Here is a 17,587-nt window from a genome sequence, read left to right on the forward strand (position 1 = left end):
TATTTTAAGTTGTCTATATTAATGCTTTAAATTATACTACTAATTTTAGTTTTCTTGTCTAATTTTAATTATTTGGTTACTCTCTATTTTATCTTTTACTCCCTTTTTTTTTTTTTAATAATTTTTATCTTTTTATGAAATTTATTTTAGCTTTTACCTAAAAAAAAAAAAAAAAAACAACAACAACAACAACTTTTTTTATTGTGGATATGTTGTTACAAGTTGCAACTCCCTCTGTCCAGGTGTGACTAGTTTAGTGAGCGGAACATTGGCAACTTGGTATTCTAGCCTTCTGATTGCATCATTATGGAAATGGAATGGAAAGAAGCACATTACATATAGAGAACTTGCTGGGAGCATCTTTGGTTGGTATTTTCTAATTTCAATTCCACTTTTTAATGTTAATATTAATATAAGAAAAGAAACAACTGTGAGTGGGTGACATCAACAACAAGAATATTATAAAGAAAAGATAAAACCTTAAAATTGATTCAAGGTCAGCTTTATGTTTATGATAGACCACTACATAAATTTGTTGCTTAGGAGAACTCAGATCAGATATCCAAGAATTTAGAAATCTAGAAAAAGAAGGAATTCAGACTTAATTTATCCCATTTCAGCTGCAATTTAGAATGGCATAACTGACTGGTTTGAGCTTATCATACTTGTACTTGCTTGTTAGATGTCTGCTATTGTAGCTTGAAAGTTTTCTTGTCTTTGATTGTTAGATGCCTGCTATTGTCACAATATCTGAGAAAACTATTATTAATTATCTTCTAGTGGCTACTTGTACAATGTTACAATTCAAGTCCATTGCCATGGACATGTATATAGGGTGAAGATAAAGTTACTCCTGATGAAAATTGTATACTCCTTTGTCCTTCTAATTCTTCTATATAGAACCTTTGTATTAAAGCTTTGTTGGGTACATTTCTGAGCATTAGAACATTACCACTTGATTCCAAATCCTATTCCCTACCTGAAACGTAAGGCACAACTTGTTTGAACTTGATACCTACCATTTCTCACTTGATGAGCTATAGTGCTTGTGGTCATTTGTTTTAAATTATGGCAATTATTTTCCTGAGTTACATGTGATGCACTTGTTTTTCCAACTACAGTGCTTACATACAGTTAAAATATCTTGGTATTTAGAATCTGAACCTGTGTTTTAAGTTGGATCTTTTAACTGTTTTAGCTTGTATTGCTTGATGTATTTCTGCTTATTTGACTGGAATTTTTCCCTGATTCTTGAAGGATTCTGGGGTTATTGGTCTGTTGCACTTTTTCAGCAGGTGCCAGTCTTAAAATGATAGATTAATTATGATATGCGTTCCTCCTTATTTCTTATTGTTTATTTCTTTCATTTTTTTTTGGGGGGGGGGGGGGGGGGGGTGGGGTGAGGGTGTTCTGTTCCATCTATATACGCAGGCAGTTTACAAATACTTTCTTGAGGATGGTTCCTTAACCTTGCAGCATTTCATTATGTTCTTTAGAGCCTTTGAACTTGTTCTCTCTCAGCTTCCTGATATCCACTCATTGAGATGGGTAAATGCATTGTGCAATTTCAGCATGATTGGATTTGCAGCTACAACCATTGGTGTGACAATTTATGATGGTGGGCTTGTGATGTTTTCCTTTGCCTGCTGCATCATAGCTTTATTGCTTGAACCAGTATTTTCCATAAAATTTAGTCTCTTCATAGCTTCATCTCTGGCTTTATTTGACTTCATGTCCTTCTAGGTAAGAAGACTGACAGAAACTCAATAAGTTACAGTTTGCAAGGAAGCTCCTCTCGTAAGACCTTTAGAGCCTTTAATGCTCTTGGGATAAATGCGTTTTCTTTTGGAGATGCAATGCTTCCTGAAATACAGGTCACATGTCATAAAAGGTATTTTATAAATTCAGGGGTTTTCATTCTTATTCTTATGTTGATTTTTTTTTCCATCTATTAAAAGTCAATTTCTATTTTGGGTAAAATGCAAAACTGACCCTCTAAGTTTCTTCAGATTTCATTTCAATCCTCTAACTTTGTTTTTATTCATTTCAGTCCTCTAACTTTCAAGTTTATTCAATTAAGGCTTTTCCATCAACTTTTGTTATATGTTGTGGTTAATTTTTCAATTTTATAAATTTTTCTTCAAATTTTTTAAATTAAAAAAAATTCAATTAATGATTGACAAATATTTTCCAGATTTTTTTTTTTCAAAAATTTTTAACAAAGGTTAATGGAAAGGCCTTAATTGAAAAAGTCTAAAACTTAGAGGATTGAAATGAAATTTGAAAAAAGTTAGAGGGTCAGTTTTGCATTTTAGCCTTTTATTTTTGTTTGGGGGGGGGGGGGGGGGGGGGTGGGGTGAGGGTGTTCTGTTCCATCTATATACGCAGGCAGTTTACAAATACTTTCTTGAGGATGGTTCCTTAACCTTGCAGCATTTCATTATGTTCTTTAGAGCCTTTGAACTTGTTCTCTCTCAGCTTCCTGATATCCACTCATTGAGATGGGTAAATGCATTGTGCAATTTCAGCATGATTGGATTTGCAGCTACAACCATTGGTGTGACAATTTATGATGGTGGGCTTGTGATGTTTTCCTTTGCCTGCTGCATCATAGCTTTATTGCTTGAACCAGTATTTTCCATAAAATTTAGTCTCTTCATAGCTTCATCTCTGGCTTTATTTGACTTCATGTCCTTCTAGGTAAGAAGACTGACAGAAACTCAATAAGTTACAGTTTGCAAGGAAGCTCCTCTCGTAAGACCTTTAGAGCCTTTAATGCTCTTGGGATAAATGCGTTTTCTTTTGGAGATGCAATGCTTCCTGAAATACAGGTCACATGTCATAAAAGGTATTTTATAAATTCAGGGGTTTTCATTCTTATTCTTATGTTGATTTTTTTTTCCATCTATTAAAAGTCAATTTCTATTTTGGGTAAAATGCAAAACTGACCCTCTAAGTTTCTTCAGATTTCATTTCAATCCTCTAACTTTGTTTTTATTCATTTCAGTCCTCTAACTTTCAAGTTTATTCAATTAAGGCTTTTCCATCAACTTTTGTTATATGTTGTGGTTAATTTTTCAATTTTATAAATTTTTCTTCAAATTTTTTAAATTAAAAAAAATTCAATTAATGATTGACAAATATTTTCCAGATTTTTTTTTTCAAAAATTTTTAACAAAGGTTAATGGAAAGGCCTTAATTGAAAAAGTCTAAAACTTAGAGGATTGAAATGAAATTTGAAAAAAGTTAGAGGGTCAGTTTTGCATTTTAGCCTTTTATTTTTGTTTGGCTTTTGTGTACTGGTAGATGAACTAAGAGATAATATTTTTGAACAATACACATTCATAACAATCAATATGGTGACTATAGACAACCATTTGCTTTCCAGAATACCATGAGAGAACCTGCAAGGAAGAATATGTATAAGGGTGTATCAGCAGCATACAGTGTCATTATCCTGAGTTACTGGCAACTGGCCTCCTGTGGATACTGGGCTTTTGGATCAGAAGTTCAGTCTTACATATTATCTTCTCTAAGCGGTCCTGAATGGACAATTGTTATGGCAAATCTCTTTGCTGTGATACAAATATCTGGATGCTATCAGGTACTCTTTTTAAGGTTTTATAAATAAAGATTTGCATTTAATGTAACACACTTGGCCATTATAGGTTTACATGATAGGTCTTTGTTTCTTGCTCTCTTTCTTCTTCTTTGTTATTTTTTTCTTGTATTATTTTTATTCTCAGGACAGAAATATAATTTAATTTTAGCTATAAAACGAAAAGAAGGGTGTGTTATAGATTTCAGAATACACTTGATGCAAACATCTGAAAACTTCATTAACACCAATGCAATGTGACAAATCTTTCTCAGTATTAAGTATCTATAAATAAATCCCTAAAAATGAGAAATTTAATAACCAAATATTCTTTGATTTTACACCATAGAAATCAGCAATTTGTGAAGTACAGATCAAATTGCAAAAATAGGAAAATGGAGAATAGCCATATGATCATTCAAATACATGCAGTCTTGAAAAAAGTGAGCAGTCAACAGAACACAAACTTTCTCAATCATGACTTCTTGTACTCTCTCATTTATTCTTTAATGGTCTTTTCTTAAGTGATGCATCACCATTACATCATAATTTGAATTTCAAACTTCTTTCTTTGTCAAGCAAAATTCTTGCAATGTCATGTTTTTATACTGGCATCTTCCCACATTTTTATGATTACTTCCTCTCTTGGTTCTGCATTAGTCATGTTTTTAACGATCATGAATTCAATGCCTCTTTTGATTGAATTTTTTCTTTTAGATATATTGCAGGCCAACGTATGCCTACTTTGAGGAAAAAAATGCTGTCCAGCAAAGCTACTGGCCATTTCCCCCCTGAGAAAATACCTTGTCCAACTTATTTTCACTTCCATTTACATGGCTCTTATTACTCTTATTGCTGCGGCTGTGCCCTTTTTTGGGGACTTTGTGTCCATCTGTGGCGCAATTGGGTTCACTCCACCGGATTTTGTCTTCCCTTCTGTGGTATATTTGAAAGTGGGATGAATGCCCAAGGATGCCAAATGTCGCCTTTCAATGCAGCTCCTTAATTTTGCAATAGCTACCTGGTTCTCTGTCATTGCAGTGTTTGGTTGCATTGGTGCAGTCCAGTTTATCATAGAAGATATCAAAACCTACAAGTTCTTTCATGATATGTAAGCATTTACATTGTTATAATTTATAATTGCTTTGTAATCATTGTATTCTATTACATTGTTGTATCTCTAGATGTTTTATGTTTCAATGAGTTATGTAAGTCAAAATAAATATCATAATTTCAAGAATTAACAGTAGAAGAGGAGGGGGAGAGGGGGTGTTTGACATTTTGAATTTCACCACAGTAGCGGAATATGTCTCACTTTAGACAAAATACAAATAAAGGGAAAAGAACATTTCCCACTATTCATGCAGTTAAAGACCATGGTAAGTGTTCTTTTCAATTTCAAAAGATCCTTATGAATTATTACTTTCATAGTCCAAAGTAGGATGATATGACTCTGCAAACACAATAAACACTGACATAGGCACGGCGCAGGTGACCTACGCCACACAACCATCCTTTGGGAAACAAAACAAAGTACAACCGCTCCTAAATGATCACACAACAGCCTATTCTATCTCTCTTTCAATAGAAAAGAAATTTAAAAAAAAAAAAAAAAAATTCCATCTGCTACATAAAATTCTATTACAAAGAGGGTTAGAGACAATTTTGCAGCTACCAGCATGATGTCTTACATTACATCATTCTTGATCTGCTACGGCATAGCCTACTCTGATAATACTTAGCCACCAAACAGTAAGCACTCTTGCATTTCTCAAAATGAGGAGTTGCATTTGGGATGTTGCAATGAAGTACTAAATTGATCAACTGATCTGCCTCCTTAGGTCAAATACTAATTCCGTTGTTGCATACTTCTATGGAAATTGTAGTCATGAACCATCAATTCTATAAAAACCCTGTAATTTAACTGATTAAAGTACCCTCTTCATTACAGTTTAGGCTACGGTCTACTGAGGTTTGAACTCTTATAATTTGCACATAAACAGACATGGAATCCTTTATGAATGTATAACTAATGTCTCATATAGGATAATGAGCTTCAAATGAACTGTGTAAATTGGGTTTAAATGAATGGTTACTTCATATTTGTGACGAGATGAGGTTGAAACCACATATCATAATGCTCTAATTTCTAGCAAAGCAAGGTGTGATTGTTAACGTTGCTTTTCCGAATATTGATGCTCTATTACTTTTTTGATTAGCTGATGCTCTAATACTTTAATTTTCCTTTTCATGTGAAACCTCATTTATTTTGTGCACGCACTCTGCTGATTACCTGGACAAATTTGATTGATATCCATATTCTGTTCCAACTAAAATCTGAAAAAATTAATAATAATTATAATAATATAGTGATGTAAGAACACAATCTATGATAAGTAATGTATTCAATAAGGTAGAAGTGGTTTGTTGTTGAAGTAACATTAATCAAATTTGTTGTTACATCAATATTTTAACTAAATTATTATGTATGGTGGGTTCTAGTTAGCTCAACTGGTAAAATCTTTAATAGTTGAATGAGAGCTATGTGGTTCAATCTCTGCCTACATTAAAAATAGATTGATGTCTTGTCTGATGTTAAAGAGCACATGGTTCTCTAAGAGCGGAACTGAGTCCTTCAACCTAATCTTGAATATTACATTAGCATACAGATATGAATATAATGGTGGAATTAGATTTTTTGTTTTGGGTGAATTTAAATTAAAAATAAATAAATTGTGTCTTTGCCTAAGATGTTTGTATTACATATAATTTCTATTATAAATTACATTTAGATTCAAGAATGTATAAAGTCATGGTAGTAAAAAGTAACGGCCATATCTTGATTGATAAGTTATAATTAGTTTTGAGAATAAGACACAATGCACTATTATAGATTAACATTTTACATTTTATTATAGGTCTAATTTAGTATTAGAGTCATGCACGTAACACATTTGCTAAGGAGAAAACTGAATAGCATATGTAAAAAAATGCAATAAAATTCAAACCCTTTAATAATACTTAGTAGTATTATATTTCTTAGGAAATACATATAATAAAAATTACTTAAGGTGTCTAAAGACATATTGATAAATTAAAAATAAGGAATAACTAGTAAAGAGAAAATTCAAATATTATTTATGAGGTAGTTGAAGCTCATTAATCATATTCATTGCTACAATATTTTGTAATGAAACTTGTAAATTGCAGATAAAACTCATAAATATCGTTCACATTCCTTATGAGTTCTCACTTAGTATAACCAATCATTGAAATACTAATTTTCAAAATCATGGAAGATGTGCCTGAACCCTGAAACCATTGGTGAAAGTGGATATCCCAGCCTACAAAGCAACATTGTGTAGGTTCACATTACCTTTGATCTATTTGCAAAAGCATGATTCTTAAGAATTCGGATATAATGCAGAGCAAGCAAAAAGAATCAACAAATAGACATAAGAAAAACGTGCACACAATTTCTGAACTTACCATCCAACCAGTGACATAGGATCTAAAGAATAAATGATAAAACTACTAGACAATGTCGAGCATAGAGAAATTTAACGTTGAAAGATGAAATAAATTAGAAACAAAGATGATAAACCCTAGCTAGGCAATCACATTGACAAAGGAGGAAGCAATCACAGCCACAAAACTTGAGATGAGAGTAGTTGCTAGAATGTATTTTGTTTCACTCTAAATTTTGAAACGTTACATAAACACAATTATATAAGCTACTCCTAATCCTTTCCACCAAAGTCAATATCCCACACAAAAGACTGGACATAGTAGGAAATAGACTTAAAACAAAGTAGAAAACAAACTCTAAAAGATGTGTTAATTAAACTCAGTTTTTTTTTTTTTTTTTTTTGAGAAATAATTACAAAATACTGCTAACCCTGCAACTCGAATCCTTTCCCCCTAGACCCCCAAGCACTTTGTGCATGAGGAGGTGTTAATTCAGCTATAAGGCCTTTGGCAAACTCATAGGTTTATAGAGTAGCAAAAATGAGATTGCATCATCATTACAATAATATAATATAGAGCCAAAAATACACCAAAAAACCTAATAAGATGGGCGGGGACTTATTCAAGAGAAACCAAAGCCTCTATTGCCACTACCACCAAGACCGAGGGCATACTACGGAGGATTGTAGAACCCTGCAGGATTACCTGGGCCAATTGTGAAGGTTGGGAAGCTCAACCGGTTTCTACATCAGCCTCCTGGACAGTTTGGTCACTCAGCAACTAAGTTTCACAGGGATAGCGTTCCTCGGCCAGCATTGGGTACTATCAACGTGATCTTTACCAAGCCAGGGAATAATGGGAGCTCGGGTGTTGGGGTTATGTCTGTGAATAGGGGTTGTGACTTGGAGGCCGGTGATTGGGCTCCCAAAAGGACTAGGCTGGTGGTCACCCCTACCCTGGGCTTTTCAAGGGAGGATAAGGAGGGAACCATCTAACCACATGATGACGCTCTGGTGGTTACCATTAGGATTGGGGGCTATGATGAAAAGAGGGTGCTAGTTGATCAGGGAAGCGGAGTAGAGATTATGTACCTTGATTTGTACAAAGGACTAAATCTGAAGCCTAAGGATCTAGAAAGGTACGACTCACTGTTGATGGGCTTTGATGGTAGGATGGTGGTTCCTCGAGGAATGATAAGGTTACCTGTACGAGCTGGGGATGAGGAAATACAAGTTGACTTCATTGTGGTAGAGGCGTTTTCCCCCTACATAGCTATCTTGGCCAGACCCTAGCTTCACGCTATGGGTTCTGTATCCTTAACCCAACATTTGAAGGTTAAATATTCTACTTAGGGGAGAGTGGGAGAGTTGATGGGCAGTCAGGCTACAGTTAGGCAATGTTTGGTGTTAGCGATCACGCGACAGCCTTCAGATCCTACTGCAGTGATGAAAGATCTAGCCCTATAGCAACTAAAGGGCCCCGTAGGGGGCAGCAGACCGAGTCATCGAAAGAGTTGTCCGAAGGGCTGGAGAAAGTGATAATAGGACGAGATTAGAAGTAATATTTCCAAGTGGGATCCCAGTTGCCACCCTTGGAAAAATCAGAGTTGGTGAGGTTTCTAGAGGCTAACCTTGATGTCTTCGCATGGAGTACTTATGATGTTCCTAGGATTGATCCGGGGTTTATATGTCACCAACTGAATGTTAATCCCGGGCTTTTCCACGTAAACAGCCTCCTCGGCGATCATCCAAAGATCATGCCGAGGCAGTAAGGATAGAGGTAAACAAGTTGAAGCAAGCTGGAGCCATTAAGGAGATCTTCTATCCTAAGTGGTTGGCCAACACCGTGGTGGTTAAGAAGAAGAGTGGGAAGTGGTGAGTCTACATGTACTTCACAGATTTAAATAAATCTTGCCTAAAAGACCCCTTGCCCATTCCTAGAATTGATCAGCTGGTGGATGCCACGATGGGACACCCTCGGATGAGTTTCTTGGACGCCTTTCAGGGTTACCATCAAATACCCTAATCATTACCTGATCAGGAAAAGATGGCCTTTTATGCCCCCAATGGGAATTATCATTATTGGGTCATGCCCTCTAGCCTAAAATATGCAAGATCCACATACCAGCGAATGGTGACACGAATGTTCGAGTCACAGATTGGGAGGAATTTGGAGGCCTACATTGATGACATGGTAATAAGGAGCAGGCAGGTGGAGGAGCATTTGGCCGACTTGGGGGAGACATTCTCAGTCTTGAGAAAGCATAAGCTACGCCTTAACGCTGCTAAGTGTTCTTTTGGTGTGAGCTTGGGAAAATTTCTGGGTTACATGATCACTCACCGCAGGATTGAGGTCAACCCCGAGCAGATTAAGGCTATTAATAACTTGCACCCTCCTCGAAACCCCAAGGAGGTGCATAAACTAACTGGAATGGCTGCAGCTTTGAACAAGTTCATCTTTCAGTCTGCGGACAGGTGTCATCCCTTTTTCCAACTCCTCCACAAGTGGAAAGATTTTCATTGGACCTAAGAGTGTGTAACAGCTTTTAAGGACCTTAAACAATATTTGTCCAATCCACCAATACTTTCCAAGCCTAAAAAGGAGGAAGTGTTGTATGCATACCTAGCAGTCATGGACTACACTGTTAGCCTCATCCTGGTCAAAAATGAGGACGGAATACAGAGGCCCGTCTACTATGTTAGCAAATCCTTACAAGAGGCTGAGACACGCTATCTGCCTTTGGAGAAGGCAGTGTTGGCCATAGTGCATGCCATTAGGAAGCTTCCTCATTACTTTCAAGCCCACATTGTAATGGTGCTCACCCAGCTCCCTTTGCAAGCTCTATTAAGGAAATCGAATTATACTAGTAGGATTGCTAAATGGGGAACTAAGCTGGGAGCCTATGATATTAAGTACATGCCATGGACCACCATAAAAGAACAAATCCTAACAGACTTTGTAGCAGAGTTCACCGAGGGTATCCCCAAGAAAGAGGAGGCGGTTATGGAGATATTGATCATGTCGGCCACTGTTGTTCCCCCGTGGGAAGTTTATACAGATGGAGCTTCTAACTGAAAAGGAGTAGGAATAGGGATTGTGTTGGTCACTCTCGAGAAGCTGATAGTGGAGAAATCATTACGACTGGGATTCTTAGCCACTAATAATGAAGCCAAGTACGAGGCCTTGTTAGCAAAAGTAGCCATGGTCAAACAATTAGGTGGAGAGGTGGTGGAGGAGTTGTCCTCTGATTCTAGACTGGTCGTGGGCCAAGTCTTTATTGACTTTAAAACTCGAGATGAGAGGATGCAGGGGTACCTGGCTAAGGTACAGAGTGCTCGGGCCCAATTCAAGGGATTTGTATTGAAGCAAATCCCTAAGGGACAGAACTCTCATGCAGACTCTCTGGTAATATTGGCCACTTCGCTAGAGTCAAGTCTTCCTTGAGTTGTTATTGATGAGGATATAGACAGCTCAAGTCTTACAAGGGTACCTTTGGTAGGGGTGTACAACCTCCATGTGGGGCCGAGCTAGATGGACCCCATAGTAATTTTTTGAAGCAGGGATTGTTGCCTAAAGACAAGTGTAAGGTAGATAAGGTACGTAGAAGTGCCCTTCGCTACTAACTATTTGAGGAGCAGAAGTTGTACAAGTGCTCTTACTCAGGACCATATTTATTGTGCGTACATTTAGAAGCGGTGGAGCCCTTGTTGGAAGAGTTACATTAAGGCATATGTGGGAGTCATACAGAAGGAAGGTCTTTAGCGCATAGGGCCCTCACCCAGGGGTATTGGTGGCCTAGCATGCGAAAAACCTCTCAGGATTATGTGAAGAAGTGTGACCAATGTCAGAGGTATCCCCCAAATATTCATCAGTCAGGGGGAATACTGAATCCATTGTCTAGCCCTTGGCTGTTCACTCAGTGGGGCTTAGATATAGTAGGACCTTTTCCCCAAGCTATAGGGAACCAAAGATGTCTCATCGTCGGCACAGACTACTTTACCAAGTGGGTGGAAGCCGAGCCCCTTGCCAATATCAGGGATGTGGATGCTAAGAGGTTCATCTGGAGGAACATTGTCACCAGCTTTGGAGTTCCTCACACTCTAATCTTAGATAATGGTCTTCAATTTGACAGTAAAGCCTTCCAAAGATATTGCGGGGAGTTAGGGATTAGGAACGACTATTCTACGCCTGCTTATCCTCAAGGGAATAGGTAGGCTGAGGCCACCAATAAGGTTATAGAGTCTGGGTTGAAGAAAAGGTTGGATGACACTAAAGGAAAATGGATGGATGAACTGCCCCACGTGTTGTGGACCTATCATACCACACCCCAAAGATCAACAGGGGAGACCCCTTTTTAATGACTTATAGGGCAGAGGCAGTAATTGCCCTTGAATCTGGATTCCCAACTCTAAGAACTAATTAGTTCAATGTTGAAGGAAACAACTGTTTTCTCCTAGACAGCTTGGATGTGGTCGAGGAGAGAAAAGAAGTGGCAACGGTAAAGATGGCATATTACCAACAAAAACTTAAGCAAAGGTATGATAAGGGGGTGAAGTCTAGGCCATTGGCTCTAAGAGACCTGGTCTTGAGGAAAGTGGTGGGGACGACCAAGAACCTTACTTGGGGCAAGCTGGGCCCTAACTGGGAAGGGCCATATAGGATCACTTCCATTGCTGGCATTGGGGCCTACTACTTGGAAGATTTGGATGAAAATGTAATTCCTTGCCCTTGGAATGTAAAAAATCTACGACGTTATTATTATTAATAATTTTTGTTGCCATTCATATCTTGCTTGGTTATATCTTGTTATGGATGTGTTTGCTGAGATAGTTGGTCTGTTAAATATTCTAAGTGTTAAACAGAATCTAGGCCTTGTCTGGCTCCTCGGGTCACAAGCCTAGAGTAAATTAACATTACAGTAAATATTCTAAGTATTAAATAGAACCTAAGTCTTTTCTGGCTCCTCGAGTCACATGCCTAGGGTAAATTAACATTGCAGTAAATATTCTAAGTGTTAAACAGAACCTAGGCCTTGTCTGGCTCCTCGGATCATAAGCCTAGGGTAAATTAACATTGCAGAAAATGCTCTAAGTGTCAAATAAAACCTAAGTCTTGTATGGCTCCTCGGGTCACAAGCCTAGGGTAAATTAACATTTTTCGGGAAACGTTCTAAGTGTTGAGCAAAAATTAAGTCTTACGTATCTCCTCGTTTTTGGTACCCTTGCTAATGGTTTCGCTGTGGGATTTCAGGTCCAAGTTAAAGTAAGTATTAGTTGAAATTCTTCCTAAAGTTCTATGAATTAGTCTCTTAATTGTAGTTCAAATCATTCCAGATTATATAGAGGGATACAGAAATTCCCCAAATAACTCATAAGTTAGTATGTTGATATTGCTATTAAGAAAAGGCAGTCACGTAAGATATAATTGACAAGTATGAATTGACTAATTAAAGAAATAGTAAATAAATTCTAAATCCTCTTCATTAATTTGCAAAGAATTAAGTACAAAATGGGAGGCATCTGATGCACTTGAGCCTATTACAAAATTGATTATGTATTTCCTAGTCTAAGGCTAAGCTATGCAGAGGGCTCCTTTTCCTTCGCTCCCTTTTTCTCCTATTCCCTCTCCCTCTTCTTCCTCTTCAGTTGTGACACTTTGGCCATTTCTTCTTCGGTCTCCACATCCAGTGCCTCGGTTGGAGGTGGCAGTTCTTTTTCTTGTTCTTTGCCCTTAGCTGGAGTGGAAGAGGGAATGGAGGCAAGCTGTTTCGAGGAGACGGGGGGAGTAGAGCTGGGATCTGCTGGAGGCTGTTAGGAAGTGGGTGCCAAACACAGTGCCGGGGGGTAGTAAACCTTATCTATAGCCTTGACCTCAGATTTGGTACTGACCCCAGCAGCATTCAGAGCTTGGCCCCACACCTCCAGGCAGAAGACTCGAGCAACATCCGTGAATTGGGCAGTAAGACTTTCAGCTGTCTTAGTTATGCCTGCATTATAGGCTACCTGCTTGGCCTTGGCCATTTCAGCCACTTTATCATCCAGCTTCTTCTTTGTTTGCTTGAGCTTCACCACCATCAAATCCATTTTATTTTCGACCTTCTTCTAGGCCTCCAAGGCATCAGCCACTTGTTTCTCGTAGTCCTTAAGGGTGGACTCAACATTCCTGTGAGCCTTCTACACTTCAGTTAGCTGGGCAAGAGTCTCCTTGAACTTCTTGTCTGCATCCGCGTGGGCCCTCTCGATAGCCTCCAACTTATTCTTAGCATCCCTAGCCATGTCCAGGGAATGATCCACCCATTCCTCAGCCATGAAGGTAGCTTGGACAAACTACACAAAAAAAAAAAAAAAAAAAAAAAAAAAAAAAAAAAAAAACCGCATAAGTGTTATACAGTGCATATAAGGTCGTATGAAGCAATCAAATGGGAGCAGTCATGTACCTTGGCCAGGTCTTGTTTCAGGGCGAGGAAAACTTCACGCTTCCTGGAGGATCTTAGCTCCACCATATCTTTTGGTAAACATAATGCCTTTTCCAGAAACTTAGCCACCAGGCCTGAGCTACCCTTTTTGGTGTCCCTCAAGTTGGCATCATCCAATATTGGATTGCCTGAGCTCAGGGTAAAAATGGGCCTCCAGATGGAGGCCTTCTTCGATTGGTCCCCCTCAACCTCCTTAAAAGTCTCAATGGAGGCAGACTTCTTTGGCTGTCCCTTCCCAGTCCGGGCTTCTTTAGCTGAGGGCTGGTGGGAGGATTGTGTAACCTCCCCTTCCTCAGCACCCTCGGCACTCTTGCCTCCCTGGGCCCTCTTCCTTTTCTTGTCCCTGGCGTCAGCGGAAGATGTGTGCATAACGTCTGGGGTGGGTGGTCGGGGCACCACCACCACGACTGTGGAAGAGCCCCCAGTATGGGCGTGAGCTGGGCAAGCAAGTCTGGGGTCTTCTCTTTGAAACCCATGTCTTCTGAGGTACGAGCTTGTGATGAGCTAGGAGCATCTTTGTGGTAGAAAACCTCGAAGTCTTTGTCTATCACTTCTTGAACAGACTCGGGCGTGGACTTCTTGTCTTCGCTGTCCGATGGGAGAGTCGACTTTTAGGAGTAAAGGAGTCTGGTAGCTAGGGGGCTGGAATCTGGGTGTCCTGAGTCCCTTCCGGAAGAGGAAAGCCGCCCGAGGAAAGGAAAAAGTGAGTCAAGGTACTCTAGGGCATTCTAAGTGGGAGCTAGAATCTGAAGAGAGGGAGAGTCAGTGGACATCAAGGAAGCTTCTGGTCTGGTATAGCCTATTGCACCCGCATTAAATGGTGGGCAACCTCTTTATTAGCCGCATTGATGAGGAAATGACTTGAACAGTGTAAGTCACAGCTAAGCAGATTCCTTCCATCATCTTCTTCAGATGTTAAAAGCGACAAGTGTCATGAGAGGAGGGAGGTTAGGTGAGAATGGATGGCTGAGATATGATAGAGGTAGAAGTATATAAGGAAAAGAAGGTGCATTGAGAAATGGGGGGAGACACAAGTATCAAAAAAGAGAAAAGAGATAAGAACACAGAGAGGAGAGAGTGAATAGTGCCATTTTTCTGTATAGCATTGACCTCCTCGGGCTAACTTAAAGGAGGAGATTAGCTCATCTATTCAATAATATAAGCCATTTCCCCCTTATTTTCATCCTCAGACAGAGTCCCCCCCTTGTTGTTTGTTTCCCTCTCTTAAAAATTTATTGATTTGGGCCAAGACTGGACTGTACAACTCACTACTCAAAGTGGGCTTGGGCCGTTGGATCTTTTGATCCTTACACCTACTTATAAAAAAAATAAAAAAAAAAAAAAAATAAAAAAAAAAAAACCTATAGAATATAGGGACATATTACTATACAACTACAAAAGTAAGCTCTATATACCATTTTCAATAGAAAATTATTGAAGGAATCGTTCATAATTCCACATTTGAAGCATTCTCTAGAAGCAGAAGAGGTAGATTTCTAAATGTTAGATTCATTAAACAACTCCAACTAGGGTTCATAACATTAATCAAGGGAAAGGCAGAGTACCAACATCCACATATAAGAACCAATTCAGTCAATTGGCTCATACCAAGCAAGCATTGCCTTATAATAAAAGAGTAGGAAGAATAACAAAAGAAAAAAGAAAAAACTGGTTATATAATTAAATACAAGGATTACGAGACCAAAAATATTAAACATTAAATATCCAATAATGGATTGTTAATCATTCCTTCATGAGGACTAGGGACACCTAGAATCCACCTGCTCTTCATGCTCTGGTTCCCACCTCGAAGTAATTAAGCATTGTGGGCATTTGCCCCACGAAGAAAAAGTGGAAGAGTTTGTTTCTTTCTTCTTCTTCTTTATTTTATTTTATTTTTTTTGATACCTAAGAGTTTGTTTCAGTTGTTGAAAAGTTTGTGCAAAGAGTTTTTAGTGAACCAGAGAAGCAATGTCTGGAATCTGTAACATGAAATATGTCTCATATACTTTGGAATTTTTCTTTCAAAATGCAGATTAGTGAGTTTGAAATGCAAGACTTAAAATTAGTCATATGTAAAATTTACTGCTCTTAAACCCCATAATATCACCCATTAGGATACGGAAACATGGCTTAGCCAAGCAATTAAAAGATGCTCATAAGTCATAACATTACTTCGATGTACAAGATAAGTTGGATATTCAAGGGTTGTAATTCACTTATACTAATAAATCTGACCCATGCAATTAGTGTCTCTTCAGGGATATTTGATTAAATTGGGACTATTGTAGTTTTTTCCAGAGGAGTGCAATATTTAGATAGAATATGATAGGCAGTGAGATGTTTCATGTGTTCTGAGATGTGTTTTCACAGGCTAATGAACCAAAACATATAGAATTATTCTGTGTTATTGGGAGAAACCTTTCACCAATAAATAAAGTAGTTGAACAATACAGAACAGAAGAATTAAATCACTGCATTTGAAGTTTTAAACATATTACAGAAGTTTCTGCTTGTCAGAACGGAGGATCGGTTGATATAATAAGACTAGCATCTTGGAAACCTCCTCCAGGAACATCAAATCCTGACATAAAGTCATCGCCAAAGATCACGGCACCTGCTGCCAGTGCTCCTGCACCTAGGCCCATTCCAAAACCAGGTCCCCCACCACGACCACGACCAGATGGTGGCATATTTATGTAAGACTGATCAGTTCTAGGGAGAAAAGTGGGTATGTAACCAACATTAGAAGGTGGGGGAGGCGGTGGAGGAGTTCTAGGTGGTCGGTAGCTTGGTCCAACTGCTGGTGGTGGATAGCTTGGTCCCTCTACAGATACATATGAATTGGAATAGTTTGGAGGAAATGGCATTGGATTTGGATGGGTGTATGGGAAATTTGTCTGTAAATGATTTCCTGGTCGATGGGATGGAACTATAGCTGGTTTCGGTCTATCTTCAGTAGCCAAGGTGATATTGTTGTGATCTGTGAGCATAAATCCTTCCTCATTACCTACCCAAAAGAAAAAAGATATTTGAAATCAACCATGAGATACTAAAAATTCAATTAAATCCATTATATTTATTTATATATATATAATGATTAATGAATATACCTTACCTATATATGAACTTGAACTTGGCTCTTCCCTTTCCTCAGAAATACGAATTGAAATATCAACAAATCCTTGAGGTTTGCTGGAATTCTTTTTCCGCAATTGATAGCTCCCTACTTCTTCTTGTTCTACAGTTACTGACATTGACGTTGAACCCTCCCCACGATTAATATTATTCTTGGCTTGCTTAGCCAAAAATTCTTTCAAGACGACGCTTGCTGTGCCCTGAAGCCTTTCTCTAAGGAAAATGGGCTCTCTACTGTAAACTTCAACGTGCAAGGTGGGCTGTGACTGTGACTGTGAGTCATCGACCAAGACAGCAAACTTGGTTTTCCAGACGGGATTTGCATTGCCGGAAGCATCGATCTTGGTGCAATATTTATTATTAGGATCAATCCACCCAACAGCAAACCATTGGAGCTTCCACAGTGAAGAAGAACGCCGGAGACCCCTAGCAGATATCAGGCAGACTTCAACCCAATATTTCCCCATAATACTATACTATTCAACTGATGAGATGAAAAAGGGAGATGGTGATGCTGAGTGATATTTGTCTACCATCTGAAAGAAAGTCTATCCCTGTTTAAATTGGAAATGGGAAAGAAGGAAAAAGGTAAAGAAGCTGTTAAGCATTATCTATGACTATGATTGTAAGGCTACTTTACTTTTGATAGAAGATAATTCTTATACCTCAGCACCATTTGAGGGTCATCTATTGCCAACTTTTCCCCACTAAAGTGCATCACAGAATGGTAGGAATCTCATCTGCCTGGCCAGTCTCAAAATCCCAAAACTAGGCTTCCTAATTCTCGTCTATCTATAATTTTATATCTATATAATATCCAAAAGTCAAAATGTAGTATTTAGTGTTATTATGCCACTTTTAAGTCACATCATCGGCCAATAACTTTCTTTTCTTTTATTGATTTGTTC

General features: G+C 38.3%; 1 protein-coding gene and 1 pseudogene across 1 annotated transcript; one reads left to right on the forward strand and one right to left on the reverse strand.

The window, feature by feature from the left end:
• The first annotated feature begins 63 nt into the window (after positions 1 to 63).
• LOC126697911 (proline transporter 1-like) lies at positions 64 to 4,970 on the forward strand (annotated as a pseudogene).
• Positions 4,971 to 15,919: 10,949 nt separating this feature from the next.
• On the reverse strand, positions 15,920 to 17,363 carry LOC126697912 (actin cytoskeleton-regulatory complex protein PAN1). Its single transcript, XM_050395040.1, has 3 exons — positions 17,345 to 17,363; positions 16,660 to 17,233; positions 15,920 to 16,551 (listed from the first exon to the last, which is right to left on the reverse strand). Exons 2-3 carry the CDS (start codon positions 17,144 to 17,146, stop codon positions 16,058 to 16,060), a joined length of 981 nt encoding a protein of 326 aa, XP_050250997.1. The 5' UTR covers positions 17,147 to 17,233; positions 17,345 to 17,363; the 3' UTR covers positions 15,920 to 16,057.
• Positions 17,364 to 17,587: the final 224 nt, after the last annotated feature.

Source organism: Quercus robur, chromosome 8 (assembly GCF_932294415.1).
Source record: "Quercus robur chromosome 8, dhQueRobu3.1, whole genome shotgun sequence".
NCBI classification, from domain to species: Eukaryota; Viridiplantae; Streptophyta; class Magnoliopsida; order Fagales; family Fagaceae; genus Quercus; species Quercus robur.

Bases quoted from the DNA above. Each gene is read 5' to 3' on its own strand.
- LOC126697912 (XM_050395040.1), bottom strand. From the start codon at position 17,146: ATGGGGAAATATTGGGTTGAAGTCTGCCTGATATCTGCTAGGGGTCTC. The intron at 16,552-16,659 runs GTAAGGTATATT...TCTTTTGGGTAG, and splicing joins AAGTTCAAGTTCATATATAG to GTAATGAGGAAGGATTTATG.